Raw genomic sequence first — 13,281 nt, 5'->3', positions numbered from 1 at the left:
TTACCCCTGTGGCACACCCCACTTGTCTATAGGCATTGTCTGGTATTGCAGCTAATACCTATTTTATTTAATCTGGCCGAGATGCACTTTCAGACATAGCCACGAGATTAAAGTGGCGCTGTTTCAGGAACAATCCATAAGACCCTAACAATGCAGACAGTTCCATTTCTACATCATCAGTCACCTGTGTGGTTTATAGTTAACATAGATAGAAGATGAAGCCAAACTAAGGCTGTGCTCATAGATCCCGTAAGCCCTGATCATTGTCATACAAGCAACCAGTTATGGAGATATTAATTATAGGGAAGGTTTAATCACTGCTTCTAATGTGAGTCATTCATCAACCAGGGAAGGTTCACGACACTGGCTGCACCCTCAGCCTTTGTGATTAGCGAGGTTTACGAAGTATTAAAAAGCTCTTACACTTATAATCGCAAAGTACTGCACAGCATTGATTCTAATTGTGCATGTCTACAATCCAAAAGGCATGCATTACCTAAATATCAAATTATATATACAGTATTTCCCAATAATAATAATGTTGATACTTTTTCCTTATCATTATGTTATAGTAGCATAGGTCATAAAGTTGAAAAAATCATCAAGTTGAACTTACATCCCAATTCTGTCCCTACTGTGTTGATCCAGAGGAAGGCAAAAAACCCTTTTTGCCCCATACCAGGGGGAAAATTCCTTCCTGACTCCAATATGGCAATCAAAATAATTCCCTGGATTAATGATCCATCCCTATAGCTCTAGTATCCATAACCTGTAATGTTATTACTCTCCAGATATGCGTCCAGGCTCACTTTGACCTTTTTTATTGAGTTCACCATGACCCCTGATATACCTATACATAGTTATTAGGTCACCCCTAAACTAAATAACCCTAATTCTGATTATGTGAGTTGCATGTCACGTGAGCGCAGCACTCAAAGCAAGGAGCACATGCGCCGTTCTTTTACTGTCGCTCTCGCGAGATTCAGCTCTCATGTGATTAGGGAATGTGTAAAAGAATGGCACATGCGCTCCTTGCTCTGAGCACTGCGCTCATGTGACATGCGACTCACGTCACTAGGATGTTGAGTCGCTGAATATGACAATAGTGGGGCTAGTGTGAGGTGCAGAAGAGGAGGCTGAAAGAAGCGGGGGGCGGGCAGCCGGCAGGCCTCACCTTCTGCACGCAAATCACTCATTTGAGCTATGGAACTTCTCCAGGAAATATCAAAGGAACCATTAGACTGACATTTCCTTGGACTCCTGGTCACCCACACTATAACCCAGTGTATTGCAGTTTTCCTTTAAACTCTCTCTAGCTCCCTTATATCAATCTTTTACACATATATATATCCTTGGCTTAGCCAAGCATGGTTAAGAAACTTTCCGACTCCGCTGACAGTCCTCTGATGGACATGGTCAGCAACAATGCTCAGGTAGGTTGTCATATAAACGATGCTCAATTGGTACTAAAGGGCCCAAAGTGTGCCAAGAAAATGTCACCCACACTGTTACCTCTTACATTAACAAGCTATTTTTGTCCACACAACTGCTGCTCAATTGATATTTTCTCTCTTTTGGACCATTCACTGTAAACCCTAGAGATGGTTGTGCATGAAAATCCCAGTAAATCAGCAGTTTCAGAAATACTGACAACAGCCCCCTTGTGGCGTCACGCCTGGCCCCGTTATGTCACGCCCCACCCATGAAAGTCTATGGAAAGGGGGCATGACGGCCGTCATGCCCCCTTCCCATAGACTTTCATTGAGGGGACGGGGCGTGATGTAATTGGACGGGGCGTGACGTCACGAGGGGATGGGCGTGAACACAGAAGCCTGCACCCAGCATTCAGAACATTGACTTCCGGATGCTGGGGAGTGGAGTAACCCTCCAAATTCTTTTTCTTCCCCATTCTGATCCATGGTTTGAACTTCAGAAAGTTTTCTTGACCACATCTACATGCCTAAATGCATTAATTTGCTGCCATGTGTTTGGCTGATTAGCTATTTGTGTTACCTAGCAATAGAACAGGTGTATCTCATAAAGTGGCCAGTAAATGTATATACGAACAAGGTTATATCCAGGATAGGTCAGTGATTAACCCTTCATCGGAAACTTACCTGAATGGGTAAGCAATGGCAATGTCAAGGCGGAGGTTGCTCAGTGTTCTGTTGGCGCAATCCACACTGACTCTCAGTTCTCCAGAGTAGCCCCCACATGTTGCAAATGCAAAGATTGCAAAAAGCTGCAAAAACAATAAGGAAATGTAGTTAACATATTGGTGCACGGAAAGAGATAAATATCTGCAAAGTGTATACAATATAACATTCAATATGTAAACCAAATGTCATAACTTCACATTGAATGGAATAAAATTGGGTTAAACTGACCCAAAATAGAACTAATGGATGTAAGGGGATAATAGACTGTTCACATGAAGGTAGGAAAAAAAAACGGCCACTCACCATGTTCATCTTCTTGCTTTATTGCATGATAGAATACTCACATAGACACATAGGGAGAGGGAAGAAGCACTGTGTTCAGTGCAAAACTGAGCTTGTTGCCTTTGTACCCCCCCCCCGCTCTTTCCCTCTCCCTATGTGTCTATGTGAGTATTCTATCATGCAATAAAGCAAGAAGATGAACATGGTGAGTGGCCGTTTTTTTCCTACCTTCATGTGAATGTTTGCTGCACTGTCCATAATACCTTAGCACCACCTTCATCGATTTTGCAGAATCTATCCTAGTCTGTGGACCGGCTCTGTATCTGTTTATCGCAGTGCCGTAGTAGCACTCTTTCTATCCGGATAATAGACTGTATTGCAGAAATCCGGTGCAAGGATTTTTGCCACCCTAGGCGAATGCTCAATTTTACCCCACCCATTGGCTCCACCCTTTGACACGCCCTACTTAATACTGGGGACACACTGTAACAACCCTCCTCTTCATGTAATTACCAAACAGCTGGAGTGATACACTGTAACAACCCCTTCCTCATGTAATCTCCTTAATACTCGGGGAGGGGTGAATGGTGGGTGCTTCAGATGCTGACTAACTTTATTGCTGCCAGCCCTGAACAGACATTTTTAACCCCTTAACGACCACAGATGTAAATGTACATCCTGGTTTGGCGGTACTTCACGCACCAGGACGTACATTTAAAGGGGTACTCCGGTGAAAACCTTTTTTCTTTTAAATCAACTGGTGGCGGAAAGTTAAACATATTTGTCAATTACTTCTATTAAAAAATCTTAATCCTTCCTGTACTTATTAGCTGCTGAATACTACAGAGGAAATTCTTTTCTTTTTGGAATGCTCTCTGATAACATCACGAGCATAGTTCTCTCTGCTGACGCTATTATAATAATATTAACGGTTTATTTTTTGTTGTCCTTAGTGGGATTTGAACACAAGTCCCCAGCACTGCAAGGCAGCAGTGCTAACCACTGAGCCACCATGCTGCCCATAGCATACATCTGCTATGCATGGTTGCTAAAATGGACAGAGAGCACTGTGCTCGTGATGTCATCAGTGTTCCAAAAAGAAAGGAATTTCCTCTGTAGCATTCAGCAGCTATTAAGTACTGGAAGGATTAAGATTTTTTAATAGAAGTAATTTACAAATATGTTTAACTTTCTGCCACCAGTTAATTTAAAAGAAAAAAGGTTTTCACCGGAGTACCCCTTTAAGTCCTGTGTATGACCGCGAGCATCGGAACGGTGCTCGCGTCATACACGGCAGGTTCTGGCTGCTAGTGCGGATGTCCGCCATTAAAGGGGTTCTCCGGTGCTTACACATCTTTTCCCCTATCCAAAGCATAGGGGATAAGATGCCTGATCGCGGGAGTCCCGCCGCTGGGGACCCCCGGGATCATGCACGCGTCACCCCGTTTATAATTAGACCCCGGAGCGTGTTCGCTCCGGGAGTGATTACAGGCGACCACCGGGTCGGTGGCGTGTGACGTCACGCTCTGCCCCTCAATGCAAGCCAGCAGCGGGACTCCCGCGATCCGGCATCTTATCCCCTATCCTTTGGATAGGGGAAAAGATGTGTAAGCACGAACCCCTTTAACCCCTCAGATGTCGTGATCAATACAGATCACGGCATCTGCGGCAGTGCGGTACTTTAAATGGATGATCGGATTGCCCGCAGCGCTGCCGAGGCGATCCGATCATCCAGCATGGTGGCCGGTGGTCCCCTCACCTGGCTCCGGCCGTCTCCCGGGGTCTTCTGCTCTGGTCTGAGAGCATACTGATCGGTGCTATGTCCTATGCATAGCACTGAACAGTATTAGCAATCAAATGACTGCTATAGATAGTCCCCCATGGGGACATAAAAAGTAAAAAAAAAAAGTTGAAAAATGTAAAAAAAAATTGTGAAAAATCCCCTCCCCCAATAAAAATTGTCAGTTTTTCCCATTTTACCCCCCAAAAAAGCGTACATTTTTTTATAAACATATTTGGTATCACCGCGTGCATAAATGGCCAAACTATCAAAATATAAGCGTTACAAAAATATAAAAGTATCTAGCCATGGATATCATTTTAATCATATTGACCCACAGAATAAAGCACACATGTCATTTTTACCGTAAAGTGTACAGTGCGAAAACAAAACCCTCCAAAATGTGCAAAATTGTGGTTTTCATTTAAATTTCCTCCCTAAAAATTTTTTTTGGGGGTTCGCCGTCCATTTTATGGTAAAATGAGAGGTTTCATTACAAAGTACAATTGCTCACGCAAAAAAACAGCCCTTATATGGGTCTGTAGATGGAAATATAAAAGACTTATGGATTTTAGAAGGTGAGGAGGAAAAAACGAAAACACAAAAATAAAATTGACCTGGTCCTTAAGGTTAAAATGGGCTTAGTCCTTAAGGGGTTAAAGGGGCATCTACATACATCATAAAAACAAGTGTATATGCACAGTATGTAAATACATGTAAAAAAGTCAATGAAGGGATCTGTTTAAAGATCTCTATAGGAAATGCAGGTCTGTGGCAACCAAGTTATCTGCTACATCTAGAAAATAGTTTCCAAACCAGTGAGCCTCAAGGTTGTGTAAAACTACCACTCCCAGCATGCCTGCACAGCCAAAGGCTAGTTTTGCACCAGCCTGAGGCACACTGATTTGAAAACACTGCTTAAAGTATTGAAAGATCTTTTGCGTTCCATATCCTATATAGAAAGTTTTTTCTAAATGGCTCCAACATTCTAGACAAACTTTTCTTAACCCCTTAAGGACCGGGCCATTTTTCATTTTTGCACTTTTGTTTTATCCTCCTCACCTTCTAAAAATCATAACGCTTTCATTTTTTCACCTACAGACCCATATGAGGGCTTTTTTTTTTATTTTTTTTTTTTTGTGCCACCAATTTTAATTTGTAATGACATCAATGATTTCACCACAAAATCTACAGCGAATCCATATTTGTGGGGCACAATTCAATGAAAACCTGCGATTTTGTAACTTTTGGTGGCTTCTGATTCCAAATTACACCTAAACCTTCTAAAAATGATACCTTATCTTTATTTTTTAGGTCCATACAGTCGCAAGGATACCTAATTTATATAAATTTTGTTTTATTTTACTACCGTACTTAAAAGAAATTATAACTACATGCACCAAAATTAGTATGTTTAAAATTGTTATCTTCTGACCCCTATAATATTTTAATTTTTCCGCATACGAGGATGTATGAGGGCTCATTTTTTTGTAGCGTGATCTGAAGTTTTTATCAGTGCCATTTTTGTTTTGATTGGACTTTTTGATTACTTTTTGTTAGTTTTTTTTAGGGTATACAAACTGATGCAATTTTAGAATTTTTTTTTTTACGTATGCACCATTGACCATGCGGTTTAATTAATGTTATATTTTTATAGTTTGGACGTTTATGCATGCGGCGAAACCACATATGTTTATTTTTTTTATTATGTTTACATATTTTTTATATGGAATTCATGAAAAGGGGGGTGATTTACACTTTTAGTATGGAAAGGGTAAATTCTCATTTATTAACTTTTTTTTCTACCATTTTTTACATGCAATCTTCTGACTGTATACACTGTTCACTTTATGTTTACTTTCACTTTAGATGCGGCGATCAACTTTGATCGCCGCGTATAAGGGGTTGATGCCTGGCATCACCATGATCAGTGATGTCCATCATTAGACACGGGTCCTGGCGGCTGATAGCCAGTGGGACCATCCGGCTATAATGAGGGGTCAGCATGTCCCCAAGGGGTTAATATAATGCTGGTGGATATAGAGAACAATAATAAAACTGTGGTAGACATACAGTCCAATGATAACATTGTCTAATACAATAATTGTTTATACATTTAAACAAATAATAAATAATAAAACTATATTCAGTCAGCTCTCTAGCTCCCTCCAGTGGTAGCTGTAGGCAGCCTTCCATTTACTCAATGCATAGACAAAATGGGGCCTTAAAACAGTATAAAAGACATATTGAGAAATTAATCTTCATTGAATTTTGGGTGAAAGTAACAACAATGAATGCTAAAAGAGGTCCTTTGACTTTTCAATTAGAAGAAAAGATTTGCTGGAAGTCCCATAGACTTGCATTGGACTTCTGGCAGATTACTTTCCCAATCATGATAGACCTGGGTCAAGTCTCGGGTCCCAAAGTTGCTGTGAAATTTAAATAGACCATCATCCAAGGTACATTTTAAAGGGCTTTCCAGGATAAGAAATATGGTGCTTTTTTCTTCCACGAGTGAAACAGACACTGGGTGGGAAGGAGATCATTCTCCACAGGGATGCAGGGAATTGTAGTTTTAAACACAGCACACCTTACAAGGCAGCTCAGTTGTGCTGCAGTGAGTGGGGTGGCTGATATATGGAGAAAAGTAACATTACACTTACAAGTGGGGTGGCTGATATGTGAAAATAGCCATTTCACAAAAAGAAAGCAGCAGCGTTAAGGTGGACTCACAATGCAGCCATATAGCTCCAAGACAAACACAGATCCCTCCTAAGCATGTCCATTACTGTCTGGCAGGTAAGTACTAAAGTGACCTTATGGTGGATAACCCCCTTATTGCTTTTCAGACAGTCTTTCAGATGGTCACACAAGCTGCTTTCAATGACTGGTTTAATAATTTGCAATACTGGAGATATATATGAGGTTATCAACTAACCAGATGACTCAGTATTGTACTGTTCCGGCTTAGAAAATTGCAGACAGGGACAGTACATGGGGTTCTATGGGATACATAGAGCAGTGCTCACAATCCTTTATATATGCACAAGGTAACATTAGCTCTCGGAAAAGAAGAATAAACATGAGCACTGCATGAACTCTTTTATTATTGCTATCAAACAAATGAATCAACTTAATCGGAAAACTACTTTGTCACATTTGACATCATGTATAGCGACTGTTGAGAAGCAGCCTCTTCAGAGACATTTAAATGTCACCTCACATTCTGCCTCCAGTAAAATGTACTCAATGATGCAAAGAAAATAACCACTGAGGAGAAAAATGTAAACAATTAACATATTATATACGATAAATGAGATTGTACATTTATAGGACACAAGGAACCTGTCCACTGGTATCAGCGATTTAGAGTAGTTTTGCCTCAGGGACAGTCCAAGTTTAGTAAAGAATTCTAGGCAGTCAGTTTGATACAGTTTTGTACAATAAAGAACTAACCTAAACTGTACATATGTGGGGGCATGTGTGACAGAAGAATGGTGGATGCCCCAAGGTGGTGGAGGCCCCTAGGTAAATGCACCTTTTGCCCTACTCATGATAAGGCCAGTCAGTCTGAGGTTTCTTGGGCCTTCCAGAGATGCTGAGGACTCCTCCTCCTAATAAGTTATTTGTGATAGCCTGGGGGTGCAGGGTATGGGGAGTGTAGCTGTGCGGTAATCAAAGGGTGCTTGTTAACCCTTGCTATTCGTGACGCCATTAACATAACAGTCTCTTAGCATAACAACCGCTTCTTTTGGAGATTGACAATGGTTGAGACTTTAGCATTAAGAGTCTTTTAAGGTATTGCGCTGTTCCACTGGATTTAGGGGAATTAGTTGCGGTCCAGTAGTCACGCTAGCATTAGCAGGGATTAGAGTAAAACTCACAATTTTTGGTTCTGCTGAGGCCGTAGGTTTTGAGGCCTAGCATGTCTTTGAAAGTTGCGTAGCACACCGTCCTGTTAGTCTGGCATCCACGAGACCAGCAAACCAAGAGAGCGATAATTAGATGCAGCTCCCTTATATGGGCAGGGGCTGGACTAACGCTAATTGGTCCATACTGATGTCAATCACCATTACAGAGATTTGTGGGTAACACGTGACCCAAGGACTTCCTAAGGTCCTGCAACATACCACAGAAGTTACTAGCATGGTCACATGAGAGAAGGTCCTGCGACGCTGAACAAGGTAAGTACTATACATTTCTATAAAATATACATATAATCATTAATATATACACTTATTAACATTACAGTTAGACTTAAGGAGAGGCGACTAGGGGCTGTCCCACTTGAGGAACTCTACCTGAACGTAGTTACTCTGACTTTGGGGACCTCTACACTAGGTATTGGATGCAATACGGTACCGGGACACCACAAATTTGTGAAGAAAAAAGAGACAGACGGAAGTGGCAAGTGGTACCTGACAGCTGGATAGCTGTTAGGTACCAAAAGAAAACTATACTTTTCCTGGTTCTTGCCAGGAAAGAGCAAACAGGGAAGCGTGCCAGGCTAGGGTAGTTCAGCCATTGGATCCACCTCCTCATTAGGATGATTAATAGAAATAATTAGCACCTATGACATCAAAGGCATCAGGAAAAAAATAGAATTGCTCCAAAAATCTGTATGTACTTTTCTTTGTTGTATCTTGTAGTCCTTCTTGGTTGAGCAACAGCTCAGTACTACCATTCCCAGAATACATTGCTTTCTTTATCACAGATCACAGTCCTCCAATCCTGCCAATCTTCCTCCAATAGCACTCCTGCCAGTTCCCCACCCAGAGGTGTTGCTGTCGTATTTTACTATTGCACAGCTTGTTTGCACTAGCTGCTATTAATTTCCTGTCTGCTCCTCTGCCTGTTGCACAATTAACACATCATACAGTAAATACAACTTACTGTCCCTAAATGTCCCAATAAAATGTATATGTGTATATGACACAGATGGTGATGTAGCTGAAGAGGCTGGTCAGAAGTGGTGACATCACCCAGGGACTGGGTTTCAGTTTAGAGACAAGATCCAGCCAAGCCTCTTGAAACAGCAGAAGATGATGCCTTGTCTCAGACCGAGGCTGGAGCCGGGGAGCTGGAGACAAGACAACATAGAAAATGAAAGAACACCACAACTTCCTGTCAGGGGTGAATTTCGTAAAATCATGCTGAAAACAATACCCCTTTAAGTGTATGAGCATTTGTGAAGGATTTAATTGAAAACTGGTGGGTGATGATGTACATATGTATTTCATAGAGAACATCACCATTAGTAAGATGCTAAAAGCATTGTCAGAGGTTTCCTTTTAAGAATTCAATTACAAAACATCAAAATATCAATATACTGAACTACTGAAATTAAGAAAGATGTCAAACAGATGTCACCTTGCCATACCAAAACAGCAGTCATTGCCTTGTATCAGTCATCAGAAGTAATGATTTCTTACTTTAATCTAATTAACTGTAGTGTGAACCTATAAACTGGCTTATTACTGGGTAAATTCCAGAACGGATCTATATGACGGGCTTAGAATATACATTTACTTACTGCAATTAGTCTACTCATTATGTAGTCTGTCACTGGCCCTGAAGGCAATGATATATTATCTAGTGACATAATATACAGGCCAATAGAGTTTATATTTTACTGATGCTTTATTTTTATATTTTTTTATAGTTCCAATGTTTTATTAGGCTGCATTCATATCACGATTTCTCCATCCGACCTAAGTACATGATTTTTATAACTTAAAATCGTATGAAATCGTATATAAAGTCGGATCCATTGACCTCCATTAAAAAATCGAATCCATTACACACATCCGATTTGATCCGCATCCGACTTCACACGATTTTTGTTCAGGTCTGAAATCAGGGTTGACCACGTTTTCAGACCTGAACAAAAATCGTGTGAAATCGGATGGGGATCAAATCGGATGTGTGTATGGTTCCGATTTTTTAATGGAGGACAATGGATCCGATTTTATATACGATTTAATACGATTTTAAGTTATAAAAATCGTCTACTCAGGTTGGATGGAGAAATTGGAGAAATCGTGATGTGAATGCAGCCTTAGCGGAAAAAAAAGGTAGAAAAGGCAGCACATAAGTCTTCCATGGACATGCCATTTTCTGGTATCCTTAAGGGAATCTGAGCAAGCAGAGTCACTGGTGTTCACAAACCCTAAAGATTCCCAGGACACTATGTGGTGAAGAGAAAATAACTAATTGGCAATGGAGCCAATGTTTTATTAGTAATAGAACATTAGGCTTTCAGTGTTTCAGCCTAAAGTTCCTATGCTATAGATGACCCCTTTTCAGGTCCATTAGAGACAAGTTGATCAGTTGACTCTGGAGATAACTTGGGTACCAAAGGGCACTAATAATGAGGAAAAAGTCAGATACAACTGAATATATGGTGAGCACTGTTTCCAATAGTGTTGAGCGGCATAGGCCATATTCGAATTTGCAATATTTTGCGAATATATGAATGAATATTCGTCATATATTAGCTAAATTCGCATTTTAGTAATATTCACGTTTTATTTTCGCATAAGCAAAAATTAAAAGAAGCCTGGCCATTCTAGGGATAGGACTTAGGATGCAGTGCAAGAACAGTGTTCTGATAAAGGCTTTCGGATTAGCTAGAATAATTATTCTTAGGAGATGGTTCGCTCCCCAGGGCCCATGTTGGGTTGGGTGGCAGAGGGAAGTTCAACAAATGAGAAGATTTGAAGCTATTTACTATCAGGGAAAAAAGATAGGTCAAAAAGTTGAAAACGAGTGGAAGAAATGGGATGAAGCATCCTAGCTGGTAGTGGGTTGGGGGATAGGGGTGTGGGTGGGATTATTTATATTGTGTAAAGCGAATTTTGAAATGCATTATTGTAATTTTGTAATTTGAAATGAAAAAACTTTAAAAAAAATAAAAATTTAAAGAAGCGAAAATTCGCATATGCGAAAATTCGTACGCCAGTCTCACACAGTAGTATTAGAGCCTTCTTTACACCACACAAGCTGGAAGAAGAGAGGGATGCAGATGACACCAAGCTTTGTAGCACGGTACAGTCTATAGAGGATGTGCATAAGTTACAGGATGACTTGGATAGACTAAGTGTCTGGGCATCCACTTGGCAAATGAGGTTCAATGTGGATAAATGTAAAGTTATGCATCTGGGTACTAATAACATGCATGCATCGTATGTCTTAGGGGGGATTAAACTGTCAGAGTCACTGGTAGAGAAGGATCTGGGTGTACTTGTAGATCACAGACTACAGAATAGCATGCAATGTCAGGCTGCTGCTTCCAAAGCCGGCAGGATATTGTCATGTATCAAAAGAGGCATGGACTCAAGGGACAGGGACATAATACTCCCCCTTTATAAAGCATTGGTACGGCCTCACCTGGAATATGCTGTTCAGTTTTGGGCACCTGTCCATAAAAGGGACACTGCGGACTTTGAAAGGGTGCAGAGACGCGCGACTAAACTAATATGGGGCATGGAACATCTTAGCTATGAGGAGCGATTAAAGGAGTTACAATTGTTTAGTCTTGAGAAGAGACGTTTAAGGGGGGATGTGATAAACGTACATAAGTATATTAATGGCCCATACAAAAAATATGGAGAAAAACTGTTCCAGGTTAAACCAGCCCAAAGGATGAGGGGGCACTCCCTCCATCTGGAGAAGAAAAAGTTTAGTCTCAAGGGGCGACACGCCTTCTTTACCGTGAGGACTGTGAATTTATGGAATGGTCTACCTCAGGAACTGGTCACAGCAGGAACAATTAACAGCTTTAAAACAGGATTAGATACATTCCTGGAACAAAATAACATTAATGCTTATGAAGAAATATAAAATCCCATCCCTTCCCCAATATCGCGCCACACCCCTTCCCTTCAATTCCCTGGTTGAACTTGATGGACATATGTCTTTTTTCGACCGTACTAACTATGTAACTATGTAACTATGTAACTATGATCACTGTGATGTGTACTGTGAAAAAAAAAATTAATATTCGTAATTGCGAATATATAGTGCTACATTCCCGAATATTCGCGAATTCGCGAATAAAATTTGCATTGCGAATATTCGCGAGCAACACTAGTTTCCAAGAGTCCGAGGACACCACAAAAAAAGTTCCAAGACCAATACTTCTACTGGTAAGTAATCACAATGTCAATGGCCTAACATTCACTATTATCTACAGGGCACTGCTGTGTAAATGTCCATTGCTTTTAAGACTAGCACTAAGAGTCATACTTGATTCTCTTCCAGGCATTCCATATAAATGGAAGACCTCCCTTCAATAAACTTGGTGTGGTGACCCACCACAGTTGTACCAGCTGCTATGCAAAACTTAAAGGGGTATTCCAGACCAAAGGATAGGGGATAAGATGTCTGATCCCGGGGGTCCCGGCGCTGGGTCCCCCCGCGATCACTGTGCAGCACCACTATTCTGTCTCTGAAGTGTCGGGACCCCTACAATCAGACATCTTATGCCCTATCCTTTGGTGGACGATAAAATATGTGTTGTAAGTCTATATAACTGTGCTTTTTACATTGCATGTGCATATTCTTTTATATCTTTGGTAAAACCTGCAAAAACCTGTGTTTTCTGACACATGCAGAGGGTTAAAGTTTTGCAAAATCTTGCATTGCATATGAAGAACATTTTAAGAGAGCAGAATAGAGTCACATGTCCAAGCTCCTGTCCAAAAAATGCAGGAGTTGTTCCTACGTCACCTTCCGAGCCCGGGAGGAGGTGGAACCTTTTCTCTAGTTAGTTCCATCCTGGCACTCCTGTCACACACCAAAGGAGACTGCAGTAGTGAGTGGGAGTCATATAGCTGGACGTATTACATGCCCTGGACCTACTATTTGGCCAAATCATAGATAGTAGTTCCATGAACCCATCCAAATTGTATTATGAGGGGCTTCATGGTGGGTGCACAATGTTCCCATGTATTAACATTTTATGGTTTCATGATTAAAGACTCTGTCTATTTTGACGAAACACAACTCGTGCAACATACCTATATTCTCCTTTTTAACATACAGTCTGGAAACATGCAA

General features: G+C 40.9%; 1 protein-coding gene across 2 annotated transcripts in view; it reads right to left on the bottom strand.

Annotated features, from left to right (window-relative positions):
- The window catches only part of SYNPR (synaptoporin), a 322,200-nt gene that overhangs the window by 96,719 nt on the left and 212,200 nt on the right, over nt 1–13,281 (bottom strand). For both annotated transcript variants that reach the window (XM_056524521.1, XM_056524522.1), the window contains one exon: nt 2,118–2,242. In XM_056524521.1, coding sequence (XP_056380496.1) covers nt 2,118–2,242 — 125 coding nt within the window. The remainder of the gene's footprint in view (nt 1–2,117; nt 2,243–13,281) is intronic.

Source organism: Hyla sarda, chromosome 6 (genome assembly GCF_029499605.1).
Source record: "Hyla sarda isolate aHylSar1 chromosome 6, aHylSar1.hap1, whole genome shotgun sequence".
Classification (NCBI taxonomy): Eukaryota; Metazoa; Chordata; class Amphibia; order Anura; family Hylidae; genus Hyla; species Hyla sarda.
This window is presented reverse-complemented; position numbering and strand designations above follow the sequence as displayed.